The 16,388-nt window shown below is 45.2% G+C and overlaps 1 protein-coding gene across 1 annotated transcript in view; it reads left to right on the top strand.

Annotated features, from left to right (window-relative positions):
- Positions 1 to 16,388, top strand: part of BAALC (BAALC binder of MAP3K1 and KLF4) — a 50,470-nt gene that overhangs the window by 23,068 nt on the left and 11,014 nt on the right. Inside the window, exon 2 of the mRNA XM_040972738.1 lies at positions 14,275 to 14,441. Coding sequence (XP_040828672.1) covers positions 14,275 to 14,441 — 167 coding nt within the window. The remainder of the gene's footprint in view (positions 1 to 14,274; positions 14,442 to 16,388) is intronic.

Genomic DNA, 16,388 nt, shown 5'->3' on the forward strand with positions numbered 1-16,388 from the left:
ATTGGTTTCTGGCATGCTTGGGGATGGTCTGTCTCAGCCTCTGTGTCCCATGGTTGGCCATGATCTTCTGTGTGCCTTGGCTTGTAGATGCCCATATGGGATCTCTGCCCACATTCCCCCTCTTAGGAGGCTGTCACACTGGATTAGGGCTTACCCTAGTGGCCTCATCTTAATGTTGGTCACAGTTGCCTCCTTCAGGAGCCAGGTGTGCTCCCTTGTGCTGGGCACCTGTTCTGGAAGGTTGGCTGCATTTCCACAGGCAGCGTCCTTCCTCCAGTGGGGAGCTCCATGCTACAGGCCATGGATGCTAGACACACTCACTGCCTGCACCTGCCTTGAAGCTGGGCTTGCTTCCTTTGCTTTTCCAAATACCCTGTAAGCAAACTGTGTTCCTTAGAAATGGCCAGGTGATTGGGGCATTGACCAGTGTCAGACATGTTCTGAGTTTCTTGGGTCCCAGGATGAAAGCAAACCCATCATTTATCTCCAAAAGGAGGACAACAGACAGGCACAATTGATGACTCCTCACTCACAATGTGCATTAGCTGGAAATGGCCTTTCTGCAGTTCCAGGAACTTTGCAGATTGCAAATTGTTTTCGTAACAGCATTAGGAGGGAACAGTACCGAGCAGACTGAAATACTCATCTCCTGAGTTCAGGATCATGAACAGATGCTGCCTACATTCACAGCAAGCCCTTTTGTAGAGTGTTTCTTCTAAGAACTGGTGCTAAGAATGTAGTGGAGAGCAAGTCAGCCATGGCACCTAACTTCCAGGGGTGACCATCTAGCACTGAAGACAAGCAGCAGCCAAATCACTGGTACTACAGTCGCAGTGTGCAGAGGGCTTTGAACTTGAAACATAAAGCACCATGGCATGAACACCTATGGGGACATAAGATTATGCTCTGTCTCCTTAGCCACCCGGTACTGCCTGGGGACCCAGAGTCATCCTCCTCTGCTCTCTACTTGTCTCCAGGGTCTCCTGTTGGTCCTCATTGTAATGCCCCCACACCCAGTTCCACACAATGTGAGCATTTGTGGAATGGAACTGAAGAATGAGATGCCATGCCCCTTCAGGGCAGAAGCCGTGCTTCAATCATCTGTAAGTTGCCCCCACACCAGGGCCCATCATGTCACAGCACCCAATAAGAGTGGAAGTGCAAGAGGCACTTCCTGCTCCGTTTTAAGTGGTTCCTGGCATGTGGTAAGGCATCTACTAAGCATGAAGCCTGCTCAGGCACCCTGTGAAGTAGGAACTTGGGTCTGTTTCATTCATGAGAAAACTGAGTCTTGGGGAGGTTCCTTGCTGGCAGAGGTCAGGTAATGCAGAGATGGCATGGAGGGCTGAGAAGACAGCTCTGTATGCCAGCCAGGCCAGCTCCTCAAACCACAGTGCCTTGATATCAGATATGCAGGGCCCCTGAGGATGTGGTGGGTCAATTTGGTTCCTTTTGAAAAATTCAGACTCTCTCTCTCTTTTTTAGGAATTATATTTCTTTTTATTGGAAAGTTAGATACACAGAGAGGAGGAGAGACAGAGATCTTCTGTCCGATGATTCACTTCCCAAGTGGCTGCAACGACCAGAGCTGAGCTGATCCAAAGCCAGGAGCCCAGAACCTGTTTCATATCTCCCATATGGGTGCAGAGTCCCAGGGCTTTGGGCTGCCCTTGACTGCTTTCCCATGCCACAAGCAGGGAGCTGGATAAGAAGCAGAGCTGCCAGGAAATGAACTGGAACCCATATGGGATCCTGGCAAGTTCAAGGCAAGGACTTTAGGTGATAGGCTACCGTCCCGGGCCCCAGACTCTGTTTCTTGTCACCAGGCTCCAGCCCATTGCCATGGGCTGGTTTTCTGCCTACCTCAAGGCATTTTCCTCACCCAAGCTCTTCTTTCTGCTGCCTCGGAGACCCCTGAGTGAAGTTGCCTGGAACGCCCCCTCTCTGCTCTTCCGGGACATGTGGGACAGTGCCCAAGCCCCAGCAACCGAGAACATAGAGCTGTGCCTGTACTTTCTGGGGTTCCCAGCCCCATGCCTGTCAGCAGATATCCTCATGTGTGATTGGAGGGTTGTGAATGATGTTGGGCCTCGCTGTTGTGGAATTTTCCAAGCTTAGTCTAGCTCAGGTCTCACTGGTCTCTGGCTGTGAAAGGGCTTACAGGGAAACAATGAGCTGATTTCACTGTTCCTGGCTGCCACTTGATCTCTCAGTACACTAGCGCTTTTTGCAAGGTCCCTCATGTAGACATGGAATGTTCATATTTGTTCATGTCAAACTATTATAGTTTCACCTTAAGTTTTCATGTTAAAATATGTAACTTAATAAATACAGCTTAATAATATAAATTAGTTCAAGAATCAATAATAGGAGATTTTTTTCTAAGACTATGACTGAGAAAAACACGGTATAAATGAGATGGTCAGCTGAAATACCAAGGCTCCCTGGAGAGCAGTGGACAGGCAGCTGGGCTGGCTGAGAGCCTTTGCTCCCAGGAAACGAACAGCCTGGCCTGGGTCGGAAACCTTGGGCACTTAGAAGGAGCAGGGAATTGTTCAGAGCTGAACTGTTGGACGTGGAGTACCCAGACGAAGCCCTTAACTTTGGCTTGGCCCATAGTTAGCCATTGTGGTTATCTGGGGAGTGAACCAGAAGATAGAAGATTTCTGTCTTTATATTTCTGTCTGTAATTATGATTTACAAAATAAACAAATAAATCATAAAAGAAAAACCTGGAGGGACAGGAACTGGGCATTTGTGAGTCGATCCTATGTTTCAGAAATATAAAGTCAAATCAGCAGAGTGATAGTGTTTTGCTTTAAGTTTTCTTTATTTGAAAGGCAGAGAGAAAGAGAAAGGAAAGAAGAGGGATCTTTCATCAGCTCACTCCCCAGATGCCCACAGTAGATGGGGCTGAGGAAGGCTGATGCCAGGGGCTAGGAGCAACATCCTGTTCCACCATGTGAGTGGCAGGAACACTCAGCTGTTAGGACCATGATCTGTCTTGTACGTGTATTAGCAGGAAGCTGTATCTAAAGTAGAGGCTGGACTTGATCCTAGATACTGTGATATTGTGTGCCATCATCAAGCAGTTTAACCCAGTCTACCCCATACTCATCCTCCCACCCACCAGGGGGCGCTTCTACCCTGTACCTCCAATGTTGAACCCTCAGCATCACCTCTGAGCATTTGGGATAGGGGCAGGTGTGTGTGTGGGGGGGGTGAGGGGAGTAAGGAAAGGAAGAACTTCCTTTATCTGTCTCTGTCTCACCACTTTTTAAATAAAGATAATAAACAAAGGTTTTTTTTTTTTTAAAAAAAAGATTTATTTGTTTTTGTTGGAAAGGCAGAGCTACAGAAAGAAGAAAATACAGAAAAATCTTCCATCCACTGGTTCACTCCCCAAATGGCTGCAACAGCTAGAGCTGAGCTGATCTGGCCAGGAGCCAGGAGCCTCCTCCTGGTCTCTCATGTGGGTAGAGGGTTCCAAGGCATTGGGCCGCCCTCGACTGCTTTTCCAGGCCACAAGCAGGGAGCTGGATGGAAAGTGGAGCAGCTGGGACATGCACCGGCATCCCTATGGGATCCTGGTGCATACAAGGTGAGGACTTTAGCTACTAGGCTACCACGCTGGGCCCAAACAAAGGTTTTTAAGAAAGAAAAGTGATCTGGGGGCATTCCCAGCTACTATAGCACCAACAGGAAGCATTATAGTAAGTAGTATAATCTTGTTCCTTCTGTGTCCTTTTGAAGTTGTTACTGGAAACCTGTTTCTCTGAGTCAGGTTGTGGATGAATATCCTGATGGATTGGCTGTTGCTTTGTTTCCCTCCCCCTCTTTCTTCCTGGATGTTTCATTCCTTTTATCAGGAGAGCTTTTGGGACAAAGCCATTTTTGTGCAGTTGCATAATTTCCTTACAGCCTTCTCCGAGTTCTTTCCCATTTGATGAGTCCAGTTGGGAAGATAATCCTCTCCAACATACACTGAAGTGGTAAAGGCAGCTTTAGGAGATGGTAAAGTCCAAAGCAAGACCTGCTCTGGCTGACTCCCTGGCGTCAGGCTTGAGTCCTTCACATGGGTCCTCTATGCAGTCCCAAAGTTGTCATTACCTGTAGGATGTCCTCCGGACTGTTTCACAGGCTACAAGTGACCATGCATGGCCTGGCCCGTACCTCCCTTTGGCCTGTAAGCAATTGACTTCTCTCTTCCCAGCATCATACATGTCATCACCAAAGGACACAAACCTGTCACCTTTGCATGCCAAGCCTTAGATCAGACCTGGCACATCAGAGAGGCACTATAATGACTTGGCACAGAGCTACATAATCCAGCCTCTGTTAGTTCCCCAGCCGTGGTCAGTATCTCTGGCTCTGCCCATTTTTCTTCATAATGACAAAGTCCTGCAGCTAGCCAAGCCCGGTGACTTGTCCTTCAGGAAAAGGTGAGGAGGCACAGAGGGAGAGTACTTGGGCACATGACGCTTTATTATCACTGTTATTTAAATATTTATTTATTTGAAGGAGTGCTGAGTGGGGTAGGGGAAAAGGAGAGAAAGAGGAAGGGAGCTGGGAGAGGGAGAGAGAGCACTTCCATCTTTGGGTCCACTCTCCAAGTTATCTACAATAGCTATGCCTGAGCTAAGCCAAAACCAGGAACCTGGAACTCCATCTAGGTCTCCCACATAAGTAGCAGGGGCCCAAGCACTTGAGCTGTCTTCTGCTGCTTTCCCAGGAGCATTAGTAGGGAATGAGTGTAAGCAGAGACACTGGGACTTGAACTGGCACTCTGATAAGAGTTGTAGGTGTCACACAAGTGACAGCTTAGCCCACTGCGCCACAACATTGGCTCCATTTTGTTATTTGTTTCCCTCAGCCCTGTAACTGCATGTGACACACCTTGAGGTGACAGCTTGCTACACTGTCATTCTGCATCTCCAGTTCGGTGTCAGACTTCCTGATTGGCATCCCAACCCCCTTCATCTCTAGTCTCAGTTTTGGGCTTGCTACAGCTTGACTGGATCGGGGCAGAGTGGTGAACTTGGCAGGGCTGGTCTTCTCCCGTCCCAACCCCTTTTCTCCATTCTTCCACCCACTAAGTGCCCCATCTTTGCCCTGAATTCAACATGTTGTTGTACCTGAGGGTGTGAAGTTGTGAAATTCACCCTTTGTGCCAGCTCACCTCCTTTCTTTCCTCTTTGATCAACGATCTTTGATGTAGGTAACACAATTCTGTTTGTAGCCAAAGAAATGGAGATCATAATAGCGAAGCCTTGTGCTGCTAAGTAGATGGGAGTGAGATGCAAGACATTGGAATCACACAGAGCTGGGCTTTCCATCCTGGCTCTACCACTGGCCTGGTGGCTTGTTTTTGAGCAAGTTCTTGGGCTCTCTGAGCCACTGTATCCTCGGGGCTAAAATGGGTGTTATAATACGCACTTGCAGAAGTAGACGCTGCATGTAGTATGGAACTTAAGACTATTTTTTATTTATAATATGTATTTTAAAATTTCCTATTTTAAATTTTTTAATTTGAAAGGCAGAGTTACCAAGAGAGGAAGAGACAGAGAGAGAGACACAGAGAGAGAAACAGAGAGAGATCTTCCATCTGCTGGTTCATCCTCTAAATGGCCACAATAACTAGATTTGGGCTGTTCTGGGGCCAGGAGTCAATAGCTTCCTCCAGGTTACCCATGGGGTACAGTGAGCCATTTCTGCTGCTTTCCCAGGCTGTATGCAGAACTGGGTAGGAAGTCGAGCAGCCAGGGCTCAAACCGGCAGTTTAGGGGAGGATAGTAGAGTTTTCAAGGGGTGAAGCTGGTAGTTGAACCCAGGCATGCCCAGCTCCAAAAGCATGCCCCACTGCAAGCCTGCCACCGATGATGCATGTCCAATGAACATGAGTTTCAGAATGAACTCACAGACGCCCAGAACCCCAGAGATCCTGTCATAAGTGGAGTCCACATTCAGAGATGGGACAGTGAAGAACAAAAGGAACTACAATCCTACTGCGTCCTATAAGAAAAAATGTCACAAAAGAAATTTCTAAGGCGTTTTATTTTGATGGCACAACAACACCTCTTTGAAACATTTTACTTTTGAACTTTCTTCTAACGCAGGTAGAGATTTCCCCAGATCTCTCTCCTTTTCTGCCTTATAGGGCTCTGTGGCTGCTTCCATCCCTTCTCCCCACAAGCCCAATGAAATCAATCCTGTTAATGACTTCCTCCCCACCGGGTTAATTCCCTGGGTTCTTCAACCCATGCTTTTAAAAGACTGGGGGAAGTGGAGAGAGGTTTCACAGAGATGCAACAGGTCTTCAAGAAGCTCACGAGAACTCTGAAAAATGAGGCCTACAGTGAGAGGGCCCCTCCTAAGAGGTCACATGGAGAATTAGCAAGGCCTAAGGCAGAACGTCTGAATAGCTGGGACTCCATCATAAAGGCAGTGGGTGACTTGGATGTCCTGTAAGACTGGAGCGCAGATGACAGAGAATGAAGCTATGAGGCCACAAGGGGCAGGAGAGCCCACTAAGAGCCTTGCAGGGTATGTGCACACACACACACTATATATATATGTATATATATCACGTGTGTGCATATATGTACTTTGTTTTAAAAGAAAGAACAATAACAACCTAAGATATAATGTTGTTTTCAGCATAAAAACTGTCGTTTGTCTATGTACTTGTACTCTATGCTGTACATGTCTATAATCATTATACAATCAGCTTCCATCTTTCTAAGTCTGCTGCATATTTTTAAGTGGTTGTATGGAGTTTCATAGACCAGGCAAGCCGTAGTTGGTTTAGTAGTTATCCAGCTGCTGAATGTGTGGGCTGAGTGCATTTCCCCCAGGTTGGCAGTATAAAGAACATCCTCAACACGCCTGCTTGTGTGATGGTGAGGAGTCTGTATGGATACCAAGGACTGAGATTGCTGAGTCATAATGGTGTGCCCATTTCAAACTTGATTAGATTCTGCCAGTTGCCTGAACAAATAGTTGTATTTGTATTCCTACCGGCAATATGGGAGAGAACGCTCTTTGAACATTTAATATTGCCAGATATCCCAGCTCTTAATATTCTAATGGCTAAGCAATTATGCATTATGATTTAATTCTGCATGGCTCTGTGTTTGAGTAATTGTTTAATAAGCTACAAGCTCCTGATTAAATTTTAGAAGAATAAAGGGTTTGGGTAGGTAAATGTTTCATATGCCCAAATTGTAGCATAGAGTTAGGTTTAATATCCAAGAGATGCTAGAGAGTTGATGGCTTGCTTTAATTTTTTCCTAACATTTGAAAAATTAAAACACTTTGATTGAATCCTTCTAATTGAAATGGACACAAATACCTTTTTAAAAGAACTTATTGGGCCAAGAGCACAGCTGCCAGGCTGGTGGTCCATCATGGGAACAGCTGCCTCCTTGTTAATGTGACTGCAGTTGTCAAGAGTCGCACAAGCACACACTAGTCAGTCTCGCCCAAGTCCAACGCTGCTGCAGCCTTATTTTCTTAAGTCAAGATTGCATTCCACTTCATTCTTTTACATGTTCACGTTTCTCAGAACAATTTTTGAAAAGTTATTCTTTCCTCGTTGAATTTTGTCTAAAAATCCACTTAGCATAAATGTAAAGGTTACTTCCTATTTTCTAAAATGATTAAAAATAAGCATGCAAAGGTCACGTTCATAGTCTACAGGGTATGTGCTAGACAAATTATTCATATGATTAAAGAAATGACAGACACCTTTCTGTGCTCATGAATTTTAAAAGATGAAGAGACAAATTCTCAGTGGGTGAGTAATCATTTTTATTTAATTTGTAACCTCAGTTCAGACAGAATTGTCATCAACCATGTGATCAGATCTGAACTCAGACAGCATTTGGCAAATCAAAATTTGAATTTACTTGACTAGAACATGTGCCCCCAAATACAGGGCTAATATCGAATAGTTTGGTTTCTTGTCATTGAGAGGAGTGCTCTAGAGGTGGTTTCTGATGACTTTGGCCAAGACTCCATGGTCACCTTCACTAAGAAAAGCCAGGTGCTTGGGTTAAGGAGGACCTGCCCCTTGGTCTGCTCTCCATATGGCTTCCTACTGCCATTATTAATACCTGTACTCTGCTCGCCTGCGCAGTTGCAGTTCTAAATTAGCAAGGAGTGCTGGCAAGAAGTCAGTGGTTGCAGTTCATCAGCAAGCTTTGGGCAGAGCTTCTTTTCTATTTTCAGGCAGTCCATGATTTGGCTTTTCATTGGGATGCAAAGAAAATTTTGAGGAGTGTTAATAAAAGACATTCTCTAGGGGCACACAGATGTCTCTTAGTATACTGTTCCAGAAGTTCCTGTGAAAATATATAAACATTGTATTAGTCCTGTTTCTATTATTATAATGACCTATCTGAGGCCAGGTCACTTTGTAAAGAAGAAAGGTTTATTTTGGCTCATGGTCCAAGATCAAGGGACTGTAATGGTTGTTTTGGTTGATAAGATGCCAAGGGTGACACAGGACATCGCATGACAAGAGACAGGGAACATCCACATGTACACACATGGGTGTGTGTGTGTATGCATGTATGTGTGTGTATTCCTTCTGGGTTTTTTTTCCCTCTTATGAAGCCACCAGTATTGAATCACTGGGTTCCAGTCTAATGATCTTATCAAATCTTACGTCCCAAGGCCCCACCTCTAAGCACCATAGTTGGATTAAATCTACACTCTCAATACCTCCCAATGGGGATTCAGCACATGAACTCCTGGAGGACACATTCAAACCATAACAAGCATTCTGTGTGCAACTCAAAACTAGCATGGATGTTGCTCTATGCCCAACATTTAAATGATTGATTGATGGATGGAGGTAGAGCTAGGTTTGTACATATCTATATTTGTATACTATAGGCACACCTCTACATCTCCAGTGTCAGTGTGGGGAAACTTGTTGCAGTTTTTATTCCTGGGACCCCACTGAATGGGAAGTTCTGGCGTAGTGGGCATAGGGATCCACATTTTAACATTCTGGGTGGTCTCATTCTAACTAAAATTTGAGCCTTGTTTACCTGGGTGTTTTTCTTGGAAGGAAATATTTGTTAGTACCATGGCTTTGAAAACAGAGCCTGATTTAAATTTCAATTTCTTGAAGGAATTAAGTGTAATTATTCTGACTTTCCAGGTTTACTATGTGCTTGGGTGTGGACATCAAGTTGGAACCCAGGGTCTGACACTGCAGCTTTCATAAGAGCATTCTGCAGGTCTGGGTGTTCTCTGTGTCTCAGCCTGCCCACAAATTCTGTCAGCCCCCCAGACTGCCTCCATGAATCCCTTTTCTGCTTTCACTTACCAGCCAATTTCTGTCACTGGCAGTTAAGAGCTCTGACACAGTTTCTGAACTCCCCAAAGTGGATCCCTCTCTTCTGTCACCCCTTCTTCCCTAAGCTGGAGTCATCAAGAAACTTCCAGCTGCATAATGTCTTGGGCTTTTCTTGGTTCTGTAACCTCTTCTGCTGTAGAAGTGTATAGAGGACAACTTGTAGGGGAGGAGCTAGGGGAATAAAGACCTCATCTCAACCCAGCACTTCACTCACTATTGCCTCCAATTGGCCAACCCAGCTAGAAACTCCTGGGAAAACAGCTTTTTGCAATGTACAAACTGATCTGTCTCCTGGGGGATAGAACAGGAAGAGAAGTCTGGAGGGGCAGAAGAAATCCAGCAAGCAGGGTGCAGATTCTGTCTTGAGTTCATTCTACTGGAAACAGAGCCCGAGATGGGAATTTGGCACCAGGGATTCCTGGCAGGAGACCCATGTAAGGAAGAGTGCAAAGGAAGCAGGAAGGGGTGGGAGCAGGAACTGACCAGTGACAAGGTTTCAGGGTAAGTCAAAGTCTCAGCCTGATCCCATGGGGTGCTTTAGAATTAAGGAGCAGGGATTGCTCAGAGGCAAAAGACTATTAACCCTGTATTATCACACACACACACACACACACACTTTCTGATGATCTTTGCCATTGGCCATCGGCTGATGCTGATACAAGTGGCCAGCATCAGGAGAAGGGGGCTGGGTGAGTCATTAGAAGCCAGCAACTGCTGCAGTTCGGGGAAGAGTGAGAGCAGAGTGGCAGGGTCTGGCCAGTCACTAATTAATCTTTCCCTGCATCCTTAATTCCCAGCTGGGATGGACTCCCTATAAGGAAAGACAAAATAAGAGAAAAATTAACAGATATGTATATTTCACACAGAATTGGGAGATCCCCGGAGAATGAGTAAATCCAACGATGGGGTTGAGAACTCCAACTCATACAGCATCTTTCACAAGGGAAGTGCAGGTTTAGGGACATCACAGAGCAAAGGAGAAGGATTTTTGAGGCTGCGCACTGAGGGAAAGTGAAGGCATTGTGGAGAAAGACTAGTTAGTGGCACTTCCTAATCCCATGTCATCTGGTGCTGTCTGTCTCTGGGCTGGTGAGGATCTAAAGTTGTCTCAGTGATCAACCTTTGTCTCTCTGGACAAAGAGAGGTTTGAGAATATCCAAAATGATCTGGGTGCATTTAATGGATGACTCAGTAGGCACACTCCTTAGTTTTACATCACTGCCTCAAAAACCTGGAGGCAAGTTACTTACCAAGAAAAGAGAAGTTTATTTAGCTCACAGTTTGGGAAGTTAAAAGTCCAGGTGCCTGTGGCAGGTGACAGAGCTAGCGGAGAGGAAAGATCACATACTGAGCCAAGAAGAAGAGAGAGAGTAGAGGGGCCCAAATTTGGACTTTGGCAATAAGAGGTCACATGAGAAGCACCTTCCAAGGCTACACAACTGATGACCTAAGGACCCTGCACCAGGAGCCACCTCCTAAATGTTCTACCAGCTCCAAACAGTGCCACTTGGAGACCAACATTCTAGCACCTGGGCCTTTAATGAACCTTCAACATCCAAACTATAGTGGTGGGGGCCTCTCACCCATGTTCAACCCAAGTCTGGTACACTGTAGTGAATGGCAAAGGCAGTACTGGCCAGCCTTGAGTCCCACTTCCCAGCCCCAAGTACTGAAGGCAGTTCCACTGTTGGCTTAGCTAAGAGGAACAGCTGCCCTTCTCACCCGATTAGCTACACCCTTCCCCTACAGACAAGTTATCCAGGGACCGTTGGGATCCCTACCAAAGTTCCTAACCCTCCCTTAGGACTGGTTCCTTCCCCTCCAACTGCCATCCTGAAATCCAGAACAGACAAATGTATAACTGTACTGTAATACCACTTGTGACATAGCACATGAATTTGATAGCACCTGAGATAACCTTATACCTTGTCCAATCCAACAAGTTCAAGCTTGGATGTTCAGCAATGTCAAGTTGCACAGAAATTTCTGAATGCTTGCACACAGTTTTAACACTTATTCCATGGCTAATTAATAACACCAAGCTCTTTTGCAGCTGCTGGGACCCTAATCCGGTTCACTTCAAGCCTGCTTCCAGAGTCTTTATGGGGTTCATCTCCTGATCCATACTGCAAGTGTGCACTCTCTTAGGTCCAAGAGATGGCCAAGAAGCAATTACTTGCAGGGAAGAGGGAGTTAGAGATTTGACCCTTGTGCTGGGGTACTCATGCCTGTGCAATGCTGACCTCTTTTGGAACAGGATAGAGAGGGGATGGGAAGAAAGGGGAGGTAGACTGTGGCTGGTGGAAGAAGGAGACCACAAAGGATAAGAAGAGAAGGCATCCAGTTCTCTGGCATCTGGAATGGGGGGGACCTGCTAGTTAAGAAGCTGTGGACCAGGTATTTTCTATTGTGATTTTCAATGTATTAAGTTTTAATTTCTTTAAGTTTTTATTATTATTACTTGAAAGGTGAAGGAGAGAGAGAGAGAAAAAAAAAAAGATTTTCCATCCACTGGTTCACTTCCAATGTCAGAGCTATGTCAGGCTGAAGTTAGGAGCCCAGAACTTCTTCCAAGTTTCCTACATGAGTGCAGGAACCCAAGAACCCTTCCTCTGTTTTCCCAGGAGCACTAGCAGGGAGCTGAATTTAAAGCCAGGTGGAAGTTGAACTGGCACCCATATGGGATGCCAGCATTGCAGATAGTAGCTTAATATGCTATACCACAGTGTCAGCCCCTAAACTTTGATTTCTAGATCTTAATAGCCTTTTAGCATATGGCAGTGCAGGTGACACAGAGATATGTGTGTCCTATGGACTCTGCTGTCCTAACTGTGTGGGAACTGCAGCCTTATCAGGCCTGCTCAGCCAATCCTTCTCCCCACCCTTGGAGTATTAAGTACACCGGATCTCTGATACCTGCCTCATGGCAGCTCATTGCTCAGTGCCCAAGGAGAGGATCTGCTTTGTTTCAAGTCTGGTTAAAAGCAAACCAAGGCAAAGACCCAAAAGGAAAGGTAGATGATTCAATAATTATAAAAAGCTATACCATTATTTAATAAGCAGTTAGTAATATAATATCTGTACTAAATCAAAACGCATGAACTCAAGCAATGAGATCCTTTATTTTGTTTATTAAATCAGCAAAGATGAAAAACAGAAAAAGAGAATACTCCCCATTGGTGAGGATTTAGGGAGTGTTACTCCTTCCTGTTCTGTTGGCCAAAAGACAACAGGGAGAAAGATTGATGGAGGTGAATCTGGGAATACATTGCAAGACTATGAAGTCTTTGAAGTCGTGGTGATGTGGTTCTAAGGGTTGTTGATGAGAGACTGGCATCGTTCTCCTTCTGGGAATGTTCCTGTTATTGCTGATATTCTGAAATGTCACCAAGAACTGTACATTTTGGTTTCCATTTTTTTTTATCTTGTCAAGGGCCTCGCAGGGATTTTAGACTGGTATTTCTTGTCTCTCCTCAGTTCTGAGAATTCCTGACCTACTGCTTCTGCTACTCTTTGGCCCCCTCAATCTTCTTTCTCTGCCCTTGCTTCTTAAAACTCCTATTACATCAAGGTTGCTGGACTTCTATCATGTGAGTTTCCTACTGTGTTGTTCATTATCCCACTGCTCCTTGGAGCTGTCCTCCAGGAGAATTCCTTAATTCCCCTCTCCAACTCACTCAACTGCTCTTTAGCCACCTTGCTACATAGCTTTTCTGTTGAGGTTTGCTGCTTCCATCTTAATAGTCAGGATTAATTCCAATATGTGTCTAAATAAATCTTTATTTTTTGATCTGTCATGTTTATTTAAAATTTTTTTCTTTCTTTTTTGCTTTTCTTATTAGCTACCTTTCCTTTTGGCATGCCCACCTTCTGCAGTTCAATGTATCCCTATGTTAGGGCTGCAGCTGCCCAACTCTTTCATATCCTGCTTTTTCTGCTAGGTTTCAGATCCGAAGCTTCCTGCTGGAATTGTCAGCTGCAGCTCTTGAAGAGCCCATGCGAGGGCAGAGAGGGGAGGAAGCTCTTGGCCTAGTTCTCGGCATTGTTTCCAGGGAGCCGCATGGTCTTCTTCCCTGGGTTTTCTCTTTCTCTCTGATGTCCCATGCCCTTAAGCGCACCACCCCTCTCTGAGTCAGTTCCCTTAACAGACTTTTCTGTCATTGCAGTCTGGTCTCCAGCATGTGGAGAGTAGAATGGCAGCTGCACCTGGCCACTTCTGACCTCCCTGTGGCAGTTGCAGGGCCTCTGTCGGCTTCATGCTTCCCACTCAGCATCCTTGCTTATGCTTCGTGGGTTGCATTTCCTCTTTCCAGATAGATACTTGTCATCCCTGTGAATTCCTCAGTGTAGTGTAGCCCTCCTGTTGCTTTTCGGCATGACTGGTTAATTAGAAATTTTTCTCTATCATTTCTTAGTGTTTGTTACAAGGGAAACACATGCAGCCCCACGCTTTGAGGTGCAACTATGCAAAGATCTCTCCACAACCTTCCTGCCAGCAACTTCACTTCTAGGAATTTGTCCCAAGGAAGTAATTATGAATTAAGCTTTCACTGCATGCCATTCACTATTAAGAGGTGCAGACAGATATCCAACCAAAGGAGGTTGGTTAGGTCGATGGGATGCATCCACAAACTGACAAACACGCGTAGAAAGTAGCATGGTGAAACATTTGATGGCACAGACAGACACTCCATGTATGATTAAGCAAACCTGTCAGGTTACAAAATTATTTTTAAAATTTCATGTTTATGAAAAAGCACACACGTTCTAGTAGAAAAGGAGAGCTCTGTGCGGTGGGGTTTCTGATGATGCTGAATTTCTCTGTCTTTTCCTCCACAATTCTGGACTTGTTTGCAATAAGCACCAAGTGCAAGGCTCCAGTGCCACCCTCTGCTTCCCTCCTGCAGGTGCGCTGGAAGATGGCCTGCCCTCCAATGGTGTACCCCGATCTTCAGCACCAGGTGGAATATCCAATCCAGAGAAGAAGATGAGCTGTGGGACCCAGTGCCCAAATCCCCAGAGCCTTGGCTCAGGCCCTCAGCCCCAGAAGCAGAATGGCCTTCGAACTGGAGAGGTAAGGTTGAACAACAGAATCTACCAGGAACCGGAGAGTGGGAGGGTGGAGGTTGCTGCAGGGCGTTTTGCTGAATCAGCAGGAATGGGACTTTGCTATTGACCTTGTACAGAAAGTGTGTTTGCTTAAGTGCAGATTTTGTGTCTGGCTTCTTTTGCTTAACATAATCCTTGTGCAAATCATCCATGTTGTTGTGAGCTGAAATATTTTGTTTTCATTGTCATGTATAGTGTACTGTCATTCTACTTGATGGACATTTTGGATCCTTTCCAGTTTGGGCCATTGTGTACAACAGAGCAATTAACATTTGCACCATACCTTTTGGGAGGCATCCATTTTTTTGAGGGGAGGGGTATATAACTAGGAGTGGAATTGCCAGGGCTCAGGATAGGGGTGTATTTGATTTTTTCCATCACTTTCCAAAGTGATGGTACCACTTTATACTCCAGTCAGCAGAGGATGTGTTCTGTGGTTAGAATACAAGAATTTAAAAATCACTGGTGGGCATTTGGCATGTGGATAAGATGCCATTTGGGATACCCACATGCTGTATCAAAGTGCTTGAGTTTGAAACCTGATTTTGCTTCTGCTTCCAGCTTCCTGTTGATAAACACCTTCTGAGGCAGCAGGTGCTGGCCCAGGTACCTGGGGTCCTACTACCCATGGGGGAGACCTGGATTGAGTTCTAAGCTTCTAACTTTAGTCTGGCCTGGCTTTGCTTTTTGTGGACTTTTGAGGGTGTTGAACCAGTGGGTGGAAGATCTCTACCTGTTTCTGAATCTCTGCCATTCAAGTAAATTTTTGGAAAAAGAAGGAATTGTTCATTTAACAAATATTTAAAAATCAGCACATTGTGCTTAGTCTTCCCTAGGTTTATCATAGTAACTATTTGTGTGGATTTTTAAAAATTTTGGTTTTTAGGAAATTTATTTTATTTTTGATGATGTTTACATAGTTGAGAAGGATACATACCCATATGGGCCATTAATTAAGGTGAGGAGGGTCAAGAAATGGGGGAAAGTGAATGATATAATTGCTTCCAATTTTTTTCTTGCTGTATCTAGGGGAAGGGAGGAAAGAAGGGGAGAGAGCCCCTCCCAGCAGCCCAACCACATCCGTACCCAGAGATGGGGAATGGCCACTTCATGTCATCCCAGGGTCCCCGATGTGGAGCGTGTTCCAATGGTACTGTTTAAGTGGTTTAGATAGTCCTGAGACGCTGTTGATTTCGTGCTCCAAGGTTGAGGAAATCCTTCCAAGGTCTAACTTAGAGTATACACTCACCCAGGTACTTGCTGTCAAAGTTTGGCCAGGAGGGTTGTCCAATTTGTTATTCCCTCCTTCCTCTGCCAAGGTACTAGATGGCCTCTGCTGCAACCCAAGAGGCTAAGCACTGTGTTATATTATATCACTTAACTGTCACAATAACTTTCAAATGTTGCCACTGTTGTCTCCAGTTTATAGCTAAGAATTGAGATTCGGCTATAGCTAAAGAAAACACTCCCCAGTACCACACACACATGCATGCAAGGTACTTCAGAAAGTCCATGCAAAGTGATATTAAGGATGAGTTTATTTGAGGGGTTGGCATAGTGACATAGCAGGCTAAACTTCTGCTGTTGGTTCCAACAGCCTATAAATACTCTGGTTTGAGTCCTGGATGCTGCACTTCTGATACAGCTCCATGCTAATGGTCTGGAAAAGTGGTGGAGAATGACCCAAGGCATTGAGGCCCTGCACCCACATGGGAGACTCCGAGGAAAATCCTGGCTCCCAGTTTCAGAATGGCCCAGTTCTGGCCATTGTGGACATTTGGGGAGTGAACCAGTAGATGGAAGATCTCTCTCTCTCTCTGTTTATCTCTGTAGCTCTACTTTTCCAATAAAAAGAAGCAAATTTTTAAATGAGTTTATTTTTGTACAAAAAAGTTTTAAAATGCATGTCTAC

The sequence above is a fragment of the Ochotona curzoniae genome, unplaced genomic scaffold (assembly GCF_017591425.1).
Source record: "Ochotona curzoniae isolate NIBS_2020 unplaced genomic scaffold, NIBS_Ocur_1.0 contig_2318, whole genome shotgun sequence".
NCBI lineage: Eukaryota > Metazoa > Chordata > Mammalia > Lagomorpha > Ochotonidae > Ochotona > Ochotona curzoniae.